This window comes from Cyprinus carpio, chromosome A4 (assembly GCF_018340385.1).
Source record: "Cyprinus carpio isolate SPL01 chromosome A4, ASM1834038v1, whole genome shotgun sequence".
NCBI lineage: Eukaryota > Metazoa > Chordata > Actinopteri > Cypriniformes > Cyprinidae > Cyprinus > Cyprinus carpio.
Genome location: NC_056575.1, coordinates 13323150 through 13337009, shown reverse-complemented (window position 1 = coordinate 13337009; position 13860 = coordinate 13323150). Strand labels below are relative to the sequence as shown.

The window sequence follows — 13860 nt, the reverse complement described above, 5'->3', positions numbered from 1 at the left end:
TAAACAAATACAAAAAAATTAATGGATTCTCAAATTGAAATAAAAACTAAAATTAATAAAACTTAAAATATTTATAAAAACCAGTATGTATAATACTAAAATAACACTAAATGCGCATATTAATTACTATTTGATTTTTTCATCATTCTCTAGTATTAGTTTTACCATCTGTAATTTACAAAAAACATATTTTGCATGTGTTACAGTCATGGAAATTTTGGAAATTTTGGAAAAAAAAAAATTTATTATTTAGAATTTATTGATAAAATGTATCTAACTGTCATGAAAATTGTGCCACAATGCAAAAATTGATGCTTTTATGTGTAATGTGACCTGGGTTCAATTTTCATGACATTCACCCATACATATACCAAATCTTGGGACAGATCTTGTGATCCTTTTGACCCCATAGACAGCTCCTCAGACTGACAGCAAACAGGCCAATACGCCCTCAGTCTGAATTCTACATCATGAGGCAGCAGATCATGTGTAATGACAAACTAGCAGCATTTGCACACCTTGGACTGTATTAGCGTCAGCGCCTGAGCTAATGTTCTCAGTTTAACCTCCCTCTCATCAGCCAGAGTTATCCTGTCCTGAAAATGCTGTCTAAGCCCTCGCTCTGCTGTGTGTGAGAGCTCTTAATTCCCTCTTTGTGCTCTCTCTCTCTCTCTCTCTCTCTCTCTCTCAGCAACCCTGACTTAACTAGTTAGAGAAACCTGTTGTGTTTTGCACTGTGGCTGCCCGCTGTTCCTTGTGGTGCAGCTTTCAGCCCCCCTCAGGGGACAGACATGTGGCGCGGGACAGGAGCGGCCACCACAGGAACTGACAGCAGGATCCCTTGAGCTCAAAAACAAAGGATAACCACCAACCGATCAACGGTGAGGAAATACTGAGAGTTTTTTTGTTTGTGATTGTGTTGTTTACACTTCAAAGGACATTGACAACAGGTGCTTTCTTGTTATAACTGTAGCAAAAGCTCACTTTCCCACTGTTCAGACCAGTTTTTGTGATAAAGTAAATGCTTGATGCAAACAAAAGTATATTTTTTTCCGGCTGTAGTAATAGACAGCTGGATAGATGTTCAGTGACCTCTGTAGATCAGTCTCAAAACAATCTGATTACTGAAGCATCCAGTCAGCATAGCTTGGTGGGCCTGATCTTATAAAGATGACAGGAATACAGATAAATGGTTTTGTGACTTTGATGAGAATATTTCATTTGTCTACGCTTTTACATATAAAGTGATCTGTATCAGAAAGTGTGTTATTTTTCAGTTTACCGACTGGCTCTGCTTCATACTAATTGTCTCATTATGCTTGAGTTCATGTCCAAAGCAGCTCTAATGAGTCTGATGGTCTCATCTGAGGAGACAGCATGAATCATCGCACTTCTAAACATGCTGGACCTCGCTTGAGTTGCCGGCCTTTCTCTGTAGTGTTTATTAATGTGCTTCTGCAGATTTAGCTATAAAACTGTCTTTTAGAATTACAGCAAAAGAACTGGCTATCATGAACTGATATAATGTTATACACAAACTAGCCTGAACTACTACAATTATTTTTGTATATTACACTCTCAGGTAAAAAAGCTTTTAAAATATACCTTATTTATCCCTAATGGGGTGCATATTATTACCTTAAAGGGACAGCTCACCCAAAATTAAAAATGCTGTCATCATTTACTCACCCTCAAGTTGTTCCAAACCTGAGTTTCTTTCTTTTGTGGAATACAAAAGAAGATATTTTGAAGAATGTGGGTGACCAAATAGTTGCTAGTCCTAACTGACTTCTATAGTATGGAAGAAAAACGGAAGTCAGTGGGGACAAGAAAACGGTTTGGATATCTGTTCTTCAAAAAGTTCTTTTTGTGTATGTTTTAAGCAGGACAAAGACAATTCATATATGTTTGGAACAACTTGAGAGTGAGTAAATGATGACAGAATGGTCCCTTTAAAGGTTTGTATTAGTAACTTTTAATAGGGTCCCCCTGAGATGGCTTTTGTACCATTTTTTTCTGAGAGTGTACTACAGTATGTACTTAAAAGCATCATAATAATACAGATGGCAAAAATAGAAGGCCTCATGTGTTTTAACACAAAACACAGATTTGACTTCCTGGTGATTAATGGCTCATCTTGACTGTTACCTAGAAAGAAAAAAAAAATTAAATCAGTTTTTAGATACTTTAATAATAGCCTTTAATAACTGTTAACTAGTGAAATTATATTGTCTAATATGATCTGTGACACTGTTCTAAATGTTTTATTAATTATCTATTAATTATTAGCTAATTAACTTCTTTTTACCATAAATTGTGGGGACTTATCATTTTTATTTAACAACAGTTTTAGCTATTTACTGTAAAAGACTACATCTACCTAGTCTTGTTAAATATATTATTGCAGTAATTACAGTAATAATGTGAAATACTATTGAAATTTCAATTAAATATTTATTCCTGTGATGACAAAGCTGAATTTTCAGCAGTTATTACTCCAGTTTTCAGTGTCACATATAAGCCTTCAGAAAGCATTCTAATATGGTGATTTGTTGCTTAGTTATCAATTATAATCAATGTTGAAAACTGTTGTGCTGTTTAATACTTTAAGCAGTTATTGTTAAATATTGTTAACTATATTTTTCCAGCATTCTTTATTGAATAGAAAGTTCAAAAGTACAACATTTAAGTCAAATGGAATTGTTTGTAGTCTTTTATTCGGGTTTGCTGAATAAAAGTATTCATTTCTTTTTTTTAAATCGTACTGAAAACAAACTTGGACAGTAGTGTGTCTAATTATTTCTATATAATAATATTTAAGAAGTACTTCTAAGATTATACTTCTAAAAACATTTTTACATTAATTTACAGTAAAATTAGTTGTAGCGTTTAGTTAAATCTTTTAAGATTTTTCATGGATGTATGTGGGTAAACACATTTTACAGTTCCATTTTGAACTTTTTTTCTTTCTTTTAAATTACTGACACTTTTCACAATCTCTTAAACTGCACTGGGAATCACCGTTGAGGAGTGCACTATATCATCTCTGCAGATGAGTGCTCTCAAATATGAGATTAGACTAATCAAATCAAAATAACACAATACAGTGACATTGCTAATTCTACATATACTTCTGCTAAATCTCAGAAGATCTTTAATTTGGCGAAGTGGTCTTGATCAACACTTGCAGACAAACTCAGACATGCGGAGACGTGCATAATAAATAGCAAGCTGCCATGTGCAGCAAAGAATATTAAACCATATTGTGCTGTAATCCCATAATCTTGAGACCTACTTCCTGTTTCGTATTAATTAATCGATTTAATCCCTAATCACAAGTAATCCACATACAGTCATTATGTATCCAAACAATCATTGATTGCATCTGGCATGAATGCACAATATGGAGGAGTTTCTGACATCCCTCAGGCCATTGCCCTGAAACATGAATTATTAATTATTAGACTCTTTACACAAGTTGCATTTAAACTACTAAATTATGAATAACATATTATTTAAATGTGCTGCTATTAAAGACATGGCTAAAAACTGACAAACAGTGAATAATAAGATAAAATGAACACAATTCAACTAATGCCAAAATTAAGATGCTAAACTTCCCACATTAAAATGCATTAAGTAAAATTAAACTGTAAATTAAACTCTATACATCAATAATGATTTTAATGGCTTTGCAATATAAACATAATGTAATGTACAATAAATGTGATTGTAGGCTAAAATGCAAAACTCAGTTTAATACAATACATAACAGTGGGTCCCTGCATGGTCCATCTCTTCTATATCCACCAGATAGTGGCCTAAAAAACCTCGAATGGTTATGACATACTGTACTCCATAAGATTGGGGTCGGTAAGATTTTGTTATTTTTGAAATTAATGAGTAGTTTTACCAAGGATCAGAAGTGACAGTAAAGACATTATAAAAGTTTTCAGTTTCAAATAAAAGCTGCTGTTTTGAATTTTCTATTCAACAAAGAATCCTGAAAATGTTTCCACCAAAATATTAAGCAGCACAAACACAACTGTTTTTAACACTGATATTAAATACGCATATTAGAATAATTTTTGAAGGCTCGTGTGACAGTGAAGACTGGAGTAATGATGCTGAAAATTCAGCTTTGCCATCACAGGAATAAATTATATTTTAAAATAGATTACAATTGGAAATAATTACAGTTCTGCTTTAAGCACACATATTTCAGAATACGCAAATTATAGAAGTTATAAAAAAAAATATTTTTTTTTTCTGTGAAACATGTAAATACCTTATTTAACTTCTAAATAACAGTGCCAAATGTAAAAAAGAGTTAATTTTCAACAAAACAAGAAAAATGTCAATCAACATCCTTTTCAAAAGTTTCTCAGGCTCTTAATACACTGTGTTATTTTCCACAGCCACAGCAAGTTCAACAACAATAAGCCTGCTCAGTCGTGAACTTCAACTTAGGAAAGATCAGGATAAGATAACTCTGCATCTCATGGGTGCTTTTTTGAAATCACTCAGTCTGAAGGACTGTCCTCCTTATAACCTTCCTCAGGGAGGACAAGAGTGATGGTGTCCCCTAGTGGTCATGTGATGAATCCTCTGTAAAGAAATAATTCACCCCAAAATGACAATCCTGTTATTATTTACTAATCCTAATGCAGTTATTAATTTTCTTGTATAGAAAACATCTACATAAAATATGCCCTTTGACAGCATGCAGGTTTGAAATAAGTGAATTAAATAATGACAAATATTTTTTTTTGCATTAACTATCCCATTACATCCAACAAAATGATCAATCATTAAACATGAAATGTGTTATAATCTGTAGTAGTGTACAAAATGCAGCGATTTGGTTTTAGTCTCACCTGGGCAGACAGCAAAACTTAAGAGGGGAAACAACAGTTCTTAGGCAGCTTTGCAGGTATTATGTCAGGATTTGAAAAAAGCTCTTATGTGGAGGTGGAAGGCGGAGGATCAAAAGAGCGGCCTGAAGGTCATGTAACCGACATCACTGCCAGGCTGGTGACTTGACACTGGCTAAAGACTTCATAATAGGTTTTAAGAACTAGGAAAGACCTTGGGTGAAGACTAAACATTACTTAACAGAAGTAAACAAACACTTTATTGGTGAGAGGTGAGACTGTGATTCATTTATCGGTTTGATTTGACTCACTTGAGTAACTTGGCTGATGAATTTCAGATGGTGGCGCACAGTATAAATATGCTTTGTTAATCTTCTGATTTAATTGACCTTTGGTGTGAATGAGAAAGTCTGCTCTTTGTGACAGGTAATATGAGCACTCTAAATCCTTCAGAGTGATTGACTGTCAGGGTTTGGCATTTATTTTACAGCAGGGACAAGGAGACGTGAGTCCAGGAGAATATCAACCATGTTGATGCCATGGAGATTGTTCCTCTGCCAGATGGCACTGAACATATTCTATCACATCGCAAAAGGTAAACACCTCTCTGAAATCAGGATCCGCAAAGGCTTATTTTCACGAATCACTGCTCTGCGATGTAGTAGATGTTAACATATGCGCCTGAAATGGTTATGAGGTTGTGGAAATGATAATGAGTCTCTGAATGGCTCTCTTCTATTCATGAGAGTTCTGATTCATGAGAAAAGTCACAAGTGAGATTCATTCAAAATCTCAGTTGTGTTTTCTTGACAGAAATGCGATTGAGAAAGGGACAACAAACAGAGATTCTTGCTTAAAGCAAACATTTCAACTGTGTTCACAACTGATTTTACTTTCATAAGATGGCAAATTTTGGATTTGGACATTTTGGATTTTATCCATTAGAACTGATTGTGGCCCCAGTGTTGTGCAAGGGCCCCAGTCAAGGCCCTCATGATATGTGCTTGCGGACTTGTGGCCTTTTACTTGTGCGTCTGTGAAGTTTAGAAGATCATAGAGTTTGCATTCATTTTTATAATTCTGTTCTGTTGTATTAGCAATTGTGTCATTTGCACTATTAATTTTGTAAACAAAATATGAATTTAGTGAATTGAATTGTGTACTTTAATATGAATATTAAATGGAACAGTTAGTCTGAATTCCGAGTTCTGAGAAAACAAGTCAGAATTGTGAGGTGTTAACTCAGAATTCTGAGCAAAATGTCAGATTTGGGAGTATTACTTCAGAATTTAAAAAAACCCTAAGATTTGGAAGATGTTAATTCCAAATTCTGAAGATAAATGAATAAATAATTAGAATTAAAGTGTATAGTGAGAATTCTGAGGGGAAATAAAGTCAGAATTGTGAGGTATTAACTCTAAAAATGAATTCTAAAAAGAATAAGATTTGTGAGGTGTTAATTCTGAATTCTGAGAAAAAAAGTGAGCATTGCAAGATATACGCTTGGAATTGTAGAAATAAAGAGAAATACAGTGTGAACGGTGTTATAAACTCGCAAATACAACTTCCAAGACGTTAACTCACAATTGCAAGATATAAACTCAGAATAAAGATAGAATTGTGAGAATTTCTTCTTTCCCCTGCTATTACAAAGGTGTTGTTTTATTAATTAGTTTTGCAGTCTGTAATTTTATGGATGATTTGTGTGTTGTCCTCATAATCTAATCAGTCTCTGATCTGAACGGCAGCCAGCTTATGCCTTGGTGGTCAAGACATATTTGCCACGGTCAGAGAGAACAGTCCCACTGGAGAGTTCATAGCCAACCTCAGTATCAACGGAGACCCTGGAGCCAGTAGCATCCGCTTGTGTCTCACTGGAGAAAACGCTGACTGGTTTTACCTTGAAGGCCGAACAATCCGACTCAACTCGTCGTTTTCAAGGATCTTAGATCGAGAGGTGATTAACACAAGTAGTGGCTGTTAGCATGTGGAGGGAAGCCAGAATAACACTGAAGCGTTAAGACTGCCAGACAACACAGTGGAGGAGTTTTAAGCCATAGTTGGAGGATTTAAAATAGAATGTCTATAAATTACTGTTGTAATTAGTTGTTATTATAATCTTTATTTCACCAGATTTGTCTGTTAAGACCAGGCCGAAACAATATAAAACATTACAACACTTACAAATTAAACATTAAAATACATTTTAAATACATATATTTCTTGTATATCTTGTACATTTTGTGTTCATTTTAATTCTAAAATAGTTTTGTGTGTGTGTGTGATAATTGTGAGATAAAACATTAACCTCCCTATGCAACCTTTTTTTTTTATTATTATTTTTTTTTCTCCTGTGGTAATTTACAGGTGCTGGGATCAGTTCTGATAGCTGCTTTGACATGTTATGAAGATGATATAATCAGGGTATGGTATATAATCGCATTGCAAAAATAATGATACTTGATACAGTGCAATTAACCCATGTTTTCTTCTTTCAGAGTCGATATCGAATCATGTTGGAAATATTGAATGAAAATGACAACATGCCATATTTCCTTGAAGAAACAATTCAACCACGATATATAAGTGAGGTAAACTCCTTTTGTACTCTAGATTTTACTCTATATACTTAATTATTTTTGAATTAAACTCCTGTGTGAAATGAATCTTTCAGGAACCTGATAATTTTACATATGAGATTATTTTAATGAATTATTACTGTATAACCTAGAGTCCTGACATGAATCCTGACTCTGTTTACAGTTGCTGACTGTAAACTCGATGGTGTTCACAGTAAAAGCTAGAGATGGCGATGGAGACACGATCACTTATATGACCGACAAATCTACAGTGAGTGATGCATTCAATAAAGGACAGAATAACAGATGAAAGACTGAATGAAAGGTTTTGCAGTAGTCTGTCTGCAGCTGACTGACTAATCCTCAAACCAGTACTATACAGAAGCCAAAAAAATGTATTTGGACACATTTAAAAATACATGAATGCTATTAGAGAACCCCTTTTCCTTTCCAGAATCCAAGAGAACATTACCAGCAGTGTGTCTCTCTCATTCAGGCCGATGCCAGCTATTTTAAGATTGATCTGCCCAACAGCGGGATGGTGATCCTGGATAAACCATTGGACTATGAGACTAAAACCCAACTGCAGGTGGTCATATTTGCTGTGGTATGTAGCACATGTTACTCACATATGTGCTGACTGGCAATCACAAGACATTTATGTGCTGGAAAGGAATCAGAATTAAGAGAAAACAGTTTGTGCTGCCATTCTTGCTGTTTAAATCAACAGGAAACGAACACAAAAGAGAAGTATAGCACATCAGCTACAGTCACAGTGAATGTTCTAGACGGTGATGACCAGTATCCTCAGTTTCAGCCATGTGCACCTGTTTATGAAGATGGAGATCATAATATCTGCACCAATCCTGTGTACAGTGTTAACATCACAGAGGCAGAAGAGGTATGTGGTGACATTTTAATGTACAGGTGATTGATTTAGCTGAAATTACAAGTTCAAAAAAACTTCAAAGTTCAAAAGTTAATAATTTTATTTAGCAAGGAGGGATTAAATTGATCAAAACTGACATTAAAAGCATTTATAATCTTTCCATTCAATAAAGAATCCTGAATGTTATCTATATAGCAAATCAGTATATTAGAATAATTTCTAAAGGATCATGTGACTTTTGACGGTTGTGTATTGGAAAAGCAGATTCTACCAATTTTAAATAAATTAATACAATTATAAATATGAAAACTAGAGTAGCCACATTGATTTTTATTTCAAAACGCAACAATAATGTTAAGCAATGACAATAAGTGTACTAATTTTTAACTAAATACTATTTTTTTTAGCATAAAAAAATAAATAAAATAAAAACCAAGTGGAGCTGTGAAGCTTGTGTCTTCACCAGCATGGTTAAAAATGAATCCTCTTTATGATCTAGGATGCTGTGCTTTATTTTTCTCCGGGTCCCATTCATGCTGAAGACGGAGACAAAGACATACTGACTCCTCTAGTCTACAGTATTTTGTCAGGTGAGTTTACTGTACGTTGCATTGATTTATGGACTGTTTAATCCTTTTTTTAATGATATTCAAAATGACTTAATAGGTGATGACAATGGCAGATTTACAATCGACTCTAAAACAGGAGAAATCTCTCTCCGGCAACGTGTAGAAAACAGACTCCTCACACCTTCATTCAGACTCCGCATAATGGTATGACGAGAAATGTCTATGTTTATGAACAAGATGATGGCTGATTTAACATGCTGATCTGCTGTATAGTGTCAACAAGTACTTCAGCTGTCATACTGCAAATCATAATGGAAGACGATAAAAAGAAATTGCATTGAACATAAATGTGTGGGTTATGTGACACAATGATGACATCAAAGTTCTCATCGTAACTGCCCATTGACAGGCTGCGCAGGTGAACGACCCAAAGAAATATTCGGTGGCGACGGCACTGGTGCATGTGGTGTCGAAGAACCGATTTCCTCCAATCTTCAACAAAACCATCTACAAAGGGTTCCTCATCGAGAGTTCCAGTCCTGCTACACTGGTCACTACCTACGGGAACCAAGTCCTGGTAGTCCAGGCTATCGACAGGGACTTCAGAGATGTACAGTGAAAACATTTCCTTTATAAGAAACACAAACACTTATTTAAAAATGCATGAAAACTTCATTTAGAGCATTTTCTCTCTCTCTCTCTCTTTTTGCTTTTCTGCAGGGAATAAACCCAAAAATCCATTACACAATGCAGCCCTTGACAGGTAGCAACAAACTGTACCACATTACCCAGGATGGCATTGTGATTGCAAAGACAGACCGGCTCAGAGCATTCGACAGACACATTCTGGAGGTGACAATTATGACTATGACTTTGACCAAAGAGCCAACTTAAATGCTTCTGAATGGCCATTGCCTTCAAGAAATCAACAGAGATGTCTGTTATTGGCTACACTGCTCAATGCTACAAAAACACATTTGATGCTCTTTGAGAGCGCGAACCTAACTATGCACTACTAGAGAGCTGTTATTACAGCTTTAACTAAGGGTGCTCTTGCTTTCATTTGAGCACCTTCTAGTACCCCCGTAAAAACAGGCCTTGTTTACTAAGTGTGTAGACATAAAGCAAATGGGTTTTGTGTAGTTAAAGGTGCTGTATGTAGAGTTTTGACTCTACTAAAACATAAAATACCATAATATGTTTGCAGATTTTAAGAAACATGCTAAGTTAACATACTTGTTTATGTGAAAAACAATGCTACAGTCAGTTATTCTCTTTTGAAAATGTGCATTCAGGGCTGGAATGTCGGTGTTTGTTTTGGCTTGTGAAACCCGCCCACTGTCAGTTTACCCAATTGTATCTCAGCACCCCGGGTTGCCAGTTGATGGAAAACACAGTGTATTTAATTTCATTCATTATCAAGTGTGCTCGTTCTTGTTTGTGTCGTCAATCTGGCAACCTGCGTGTGTGTCAATTCTGAGGAGGAGGGGCCGGGTTAAAAAAACCCCTCTCCAATATTTTGAATTTGGACTGCAATACCTAGTTCAACCACACGGTTTGAATCCTACATACAGCACCTTTAATTATCTTGTACTGGTGATCTGGTCTTGTAATAGTTATAATATTTTAGTTATAATATGGATTGTTATTATTTTGCTGAATGTCTGTTTGTAGGATCATAAAAAGTATGCAGTTGATTGCTGTCGCGAACAGCACTGAACACGCACTTGGGCGGGATAACATACTTGTTTATGTGACAAAAAACTTTTCATTAACTTCGGTAGGCTGTGTAGCAAAGGAGTTGTAATAGGAGTTGTAAAAAGCTGAAATCTATTTTTTTAATCGATTATTTCTTGATAAAGGGTGAGAGAGCTGGTGTGGTTCCGAACCACTGATCTATATGTATGCCTCATTAATGCCATGTACATATTTGTCATGACATCTCTGATGATGTGATGCTTTTTTTTAATCAAAGGTGATTGCAACAGATGAAGAGTCAGGTGAGACGGCCCATGCTTCAGTCGATATTGAAGTGCTGCAGAGGGGACAACCAGGTAAATGCACTTAAGGGCATTAATTGTGTTAATCTTGAGATTTCTTTAAAATCAAGGTTATGTAACCACAGTTATATATGTTTTCCCATACATATTTTCTTCTATTAAATTGATTAAAAAAAGTAAAGAGTTATACCTTTTGAAAATAAAATATAATAATATTAAATCAAATATAAGTTTAGTTAAATATTGCAATTTGGAATCTCTGTACCACAAACAAACAAATAAATAAAAACAAACAAACATGGTCTTCTCCAATTCAACTCATGTTTCTTTTATGAATGATACATTATTGATACAACTTCAGTAAACTGAAATTGCACGAATCATTATCATTTATCCTTCTTTTTAAAGTAAAATTATATAAAACATTGCGATATGAAAACTCTGTATAACAAAGATGTCTTGTTATATTATTTATAAAATTGCGATATGAAAACTCTGTATAACAAAGATGTCTTCTTTTAATTAAATTCATATTTTTTTATTAAATTCATTTTTTTAATATTCATATTTTTGATGAATAATTTTAATTAAATTCATATTTTTTTAATATTCATTTTAATTACGTTATAGTTTGTCCTTTAATATTGCTCTTAAGTTAATCCTTATTGTGGGAAATAATTACAGATCTGTGCCATTTCTGTTCATTTTTTAAGAATAAATTTAAAAAAAAAAAAAAAAAAAACATTTAAAAACAAAAAAATGTATTTAAATTTTTGAAATAATTTTTGGAAATAATTTCACTTATCAAATCCAAATTTTTTTTAGTTGTTCAGGTGAGAAGTAAAATTAAACTTGACAAAAGGAAACACTGAGATTCAACCCCATATGGATAATAATTTACACAGATCATTCATCTGGTTAATTTGATTATTCATGGTTGATTTAAGAGGCATGAATAATGTGTTAAATTAGATTTAGCCTCATTGTATTCCCATTAACCTCTATCCTTCTCCTGCTCCTCACTGCCCTGCTTCTGGCAGTCATTCAAAGCCAAACTATATGATAAATCACTTGGAGGTGTAAGACAGGTGTATCTTTTAACCATTGTAACTGTCTTCGAAACAAAATTGTAATTTGATTGGTTTTTTATTTTGTTTTTTGTTATATATATTCTCGGACATTTGCGAGGAGTGTGTTTTTGGAGATATGAACGCAGGGATGGCTGGCGGTATCGCTGTCCTTGTTCTGATAGTGACTGTGACAGTACTATGTCTCTTCCTCTGGCTGGCCAAGAGACGGAAAGAGAGACGGGATCCAGCAGACAGGGGTGCAGTAGCTCTTGGGAAAAACCCGAATGTGGTAAGAGCCACTACATTATATTGAACATACTGAGTAGTACCCTTTAGTCCCTTTGAGTCAAGTCAGTCTACTTGTCTACTACCTTAAAGATAGCGATTTTGTACAGTATCTAAGCAATGTGAAGAACAGCAAGAACAGCTCCTGTCTGCTTGAATGCGGAAAGACATAAACCTCCAAAACTATTGGAGCACGTTTCAAATCACCTTCAAAATTCTGTGAAATTTTCTTCAGGTTGGTCCTGTTCAAGCACATGTGGATTTTAGAACAATAACCAGGTTTCCATCAAAGTTATATTCAGCTACCTATAAGCAACTACATTCATTAGAGTATTAGTAGACTGTTTGCTTAATATCTACTAACCCCCACTTATTTATCTGCAAGTGGCTTGTCTCCTCTTGCATGTACTGCATGTTGTAGTATCAAAAGGAACTAAAAGCAAGACTAGCTGTGAGCTCACGTCCTCTCTGAGCATATGCTACAATCCCAGAATATTCATCAATGCCTTTTTAAAAAATAGCAGGAGAAAAATACAACACATGAATTACAGTATGTGCTTCAAATTGTCCCACTGCCTTATTGTTTGAAGGATCTACAGATGTTCAAGCAAGACTTTTGCACTAAACATGGAAATGCCACATAATAAATAAACTCCATTAACTATTACATTATTAGCCAACTGTAAAAGAATAAAGGTGTTTTGATTGGACGGAGATTGCTGCATCATTTACTAAAAAATTTGGAAACAGCCCCTGTCGTTTTCCCCTCACATTCCTTTTTAATTCCTCTTATGTAGAGCTTAAGATGGTTTCAGCAGGTAAGTACTATTAAGTAGCTAGGTGTGTTCTGCAGTGTCACTGTCCCTTGTGAAGGTGAGATGTATTTTTGGAGAATCTGAAAGCCGTATACTACTGGTGGGCCGGTTTAAATGGGATTGTCAGTGTAACAGTTTATCATAAACATGGTGCACCATTTAAACTGGTCAGTATACGAAGCACAGCCCCCTGTGTCTGATGGTGTAGTAATATTTATTTCACTGTGTATTTGATTGATCTGTGTTTGTTATCATGTAGATAGGTGTTTTGTATTTGTGCATGTGTATTTGTATTACATCTTCAAGCTTAATAAACACTGTTGAAAATATAGTAATTGTTAATTGTTTATTGATAGATTCTTGAGAGATGAGACAAAACATACACCACACTTTTACCTGAAATTAGTTGATATCGAAGACAATCACTAGAATGTTCTGTTCCATTTCATTTCCATTTACTGTTTACTTGATCCAAATTATAAAATAAATGTGTGTGTGTGTGTGTATATATATATATATATATATATATGTGTGTGTGTGTGTATTTTTTTTTATATTTATAGGTTATTATATTCCATATTTTTTTTTTTGTTTTTTTTTAGTTTCTTTTTTTTAGTATTTTTGTTTCTATATTTTTTTTTATTTATTTTATATCATCTTCATCACAAAAATTGTATAAAAAAAAAACAATAATTTTTAGATTATTTCCTTAATTTTTAAGGAGGTTCTACTGGTAACTAGCAACAAACTAGCAACACCAAAAAACAAAACAAAAAAAC

General features: G+C 34.3%; 1 protein-coding gene across 1 annotated transcript; it reads left to right on the top strand.

Annotated features, from left to right (window-relative positions):
- Positions 1–301: 301 nt before the first annotated feature.
- Positions 302–10994, top strand: LOC122140026 (cadherin-related family member 5-like). The gene is made up of 13 exons (XM_042741528.1): positions 302–881; positions 5365–5469; positions 6623–6831; positions 7242–7298; positions 7373–7465; positions 7638–7724; positions 7950–8060; positions 8184–8354; positions 8842–8932; positions 9009–9115; positions 9321–9521; positions 9632–9763; positions 10887–10994. The coding sequence occupies exons 2-13, from the start codon at positions 5403–5405 to the stop codon at positions 10977–10979; spliced, it is 1419 nt and encodes a 472-aa protein (XP_042597462.1). The 5' UTR covers positions 302–881; positions 5365–5402; the 3' UTR covers positions 10980–10994.
- Positions 10995–13860: the final 2866 nt, after the last annotated feature.

Bases quoted from the DNA above. Each gene is read 5' to 3' on its own strand.
- LOC122140026 (XM_042741528.1), top strand. From the start codon at position 5,403: ATGTTGATGCCATGGAGATTGTTCCTCTGCCAGATGGCACTGAACATA. The intron at 7,299-7,372 runs GTATGGTATATA...TTCTTCTTTCAG, and splicing joins ATGAAGATGATATAATCAGG to AGTCGATATCGAATCATGTT. The intron at 8,061-8,183 runs GTATGTAGCACA...TTAAATCAACAG, and splicing joins AGGTGGTCATATTTGCTGTG to GAAACGAACACAAAAGAGAA.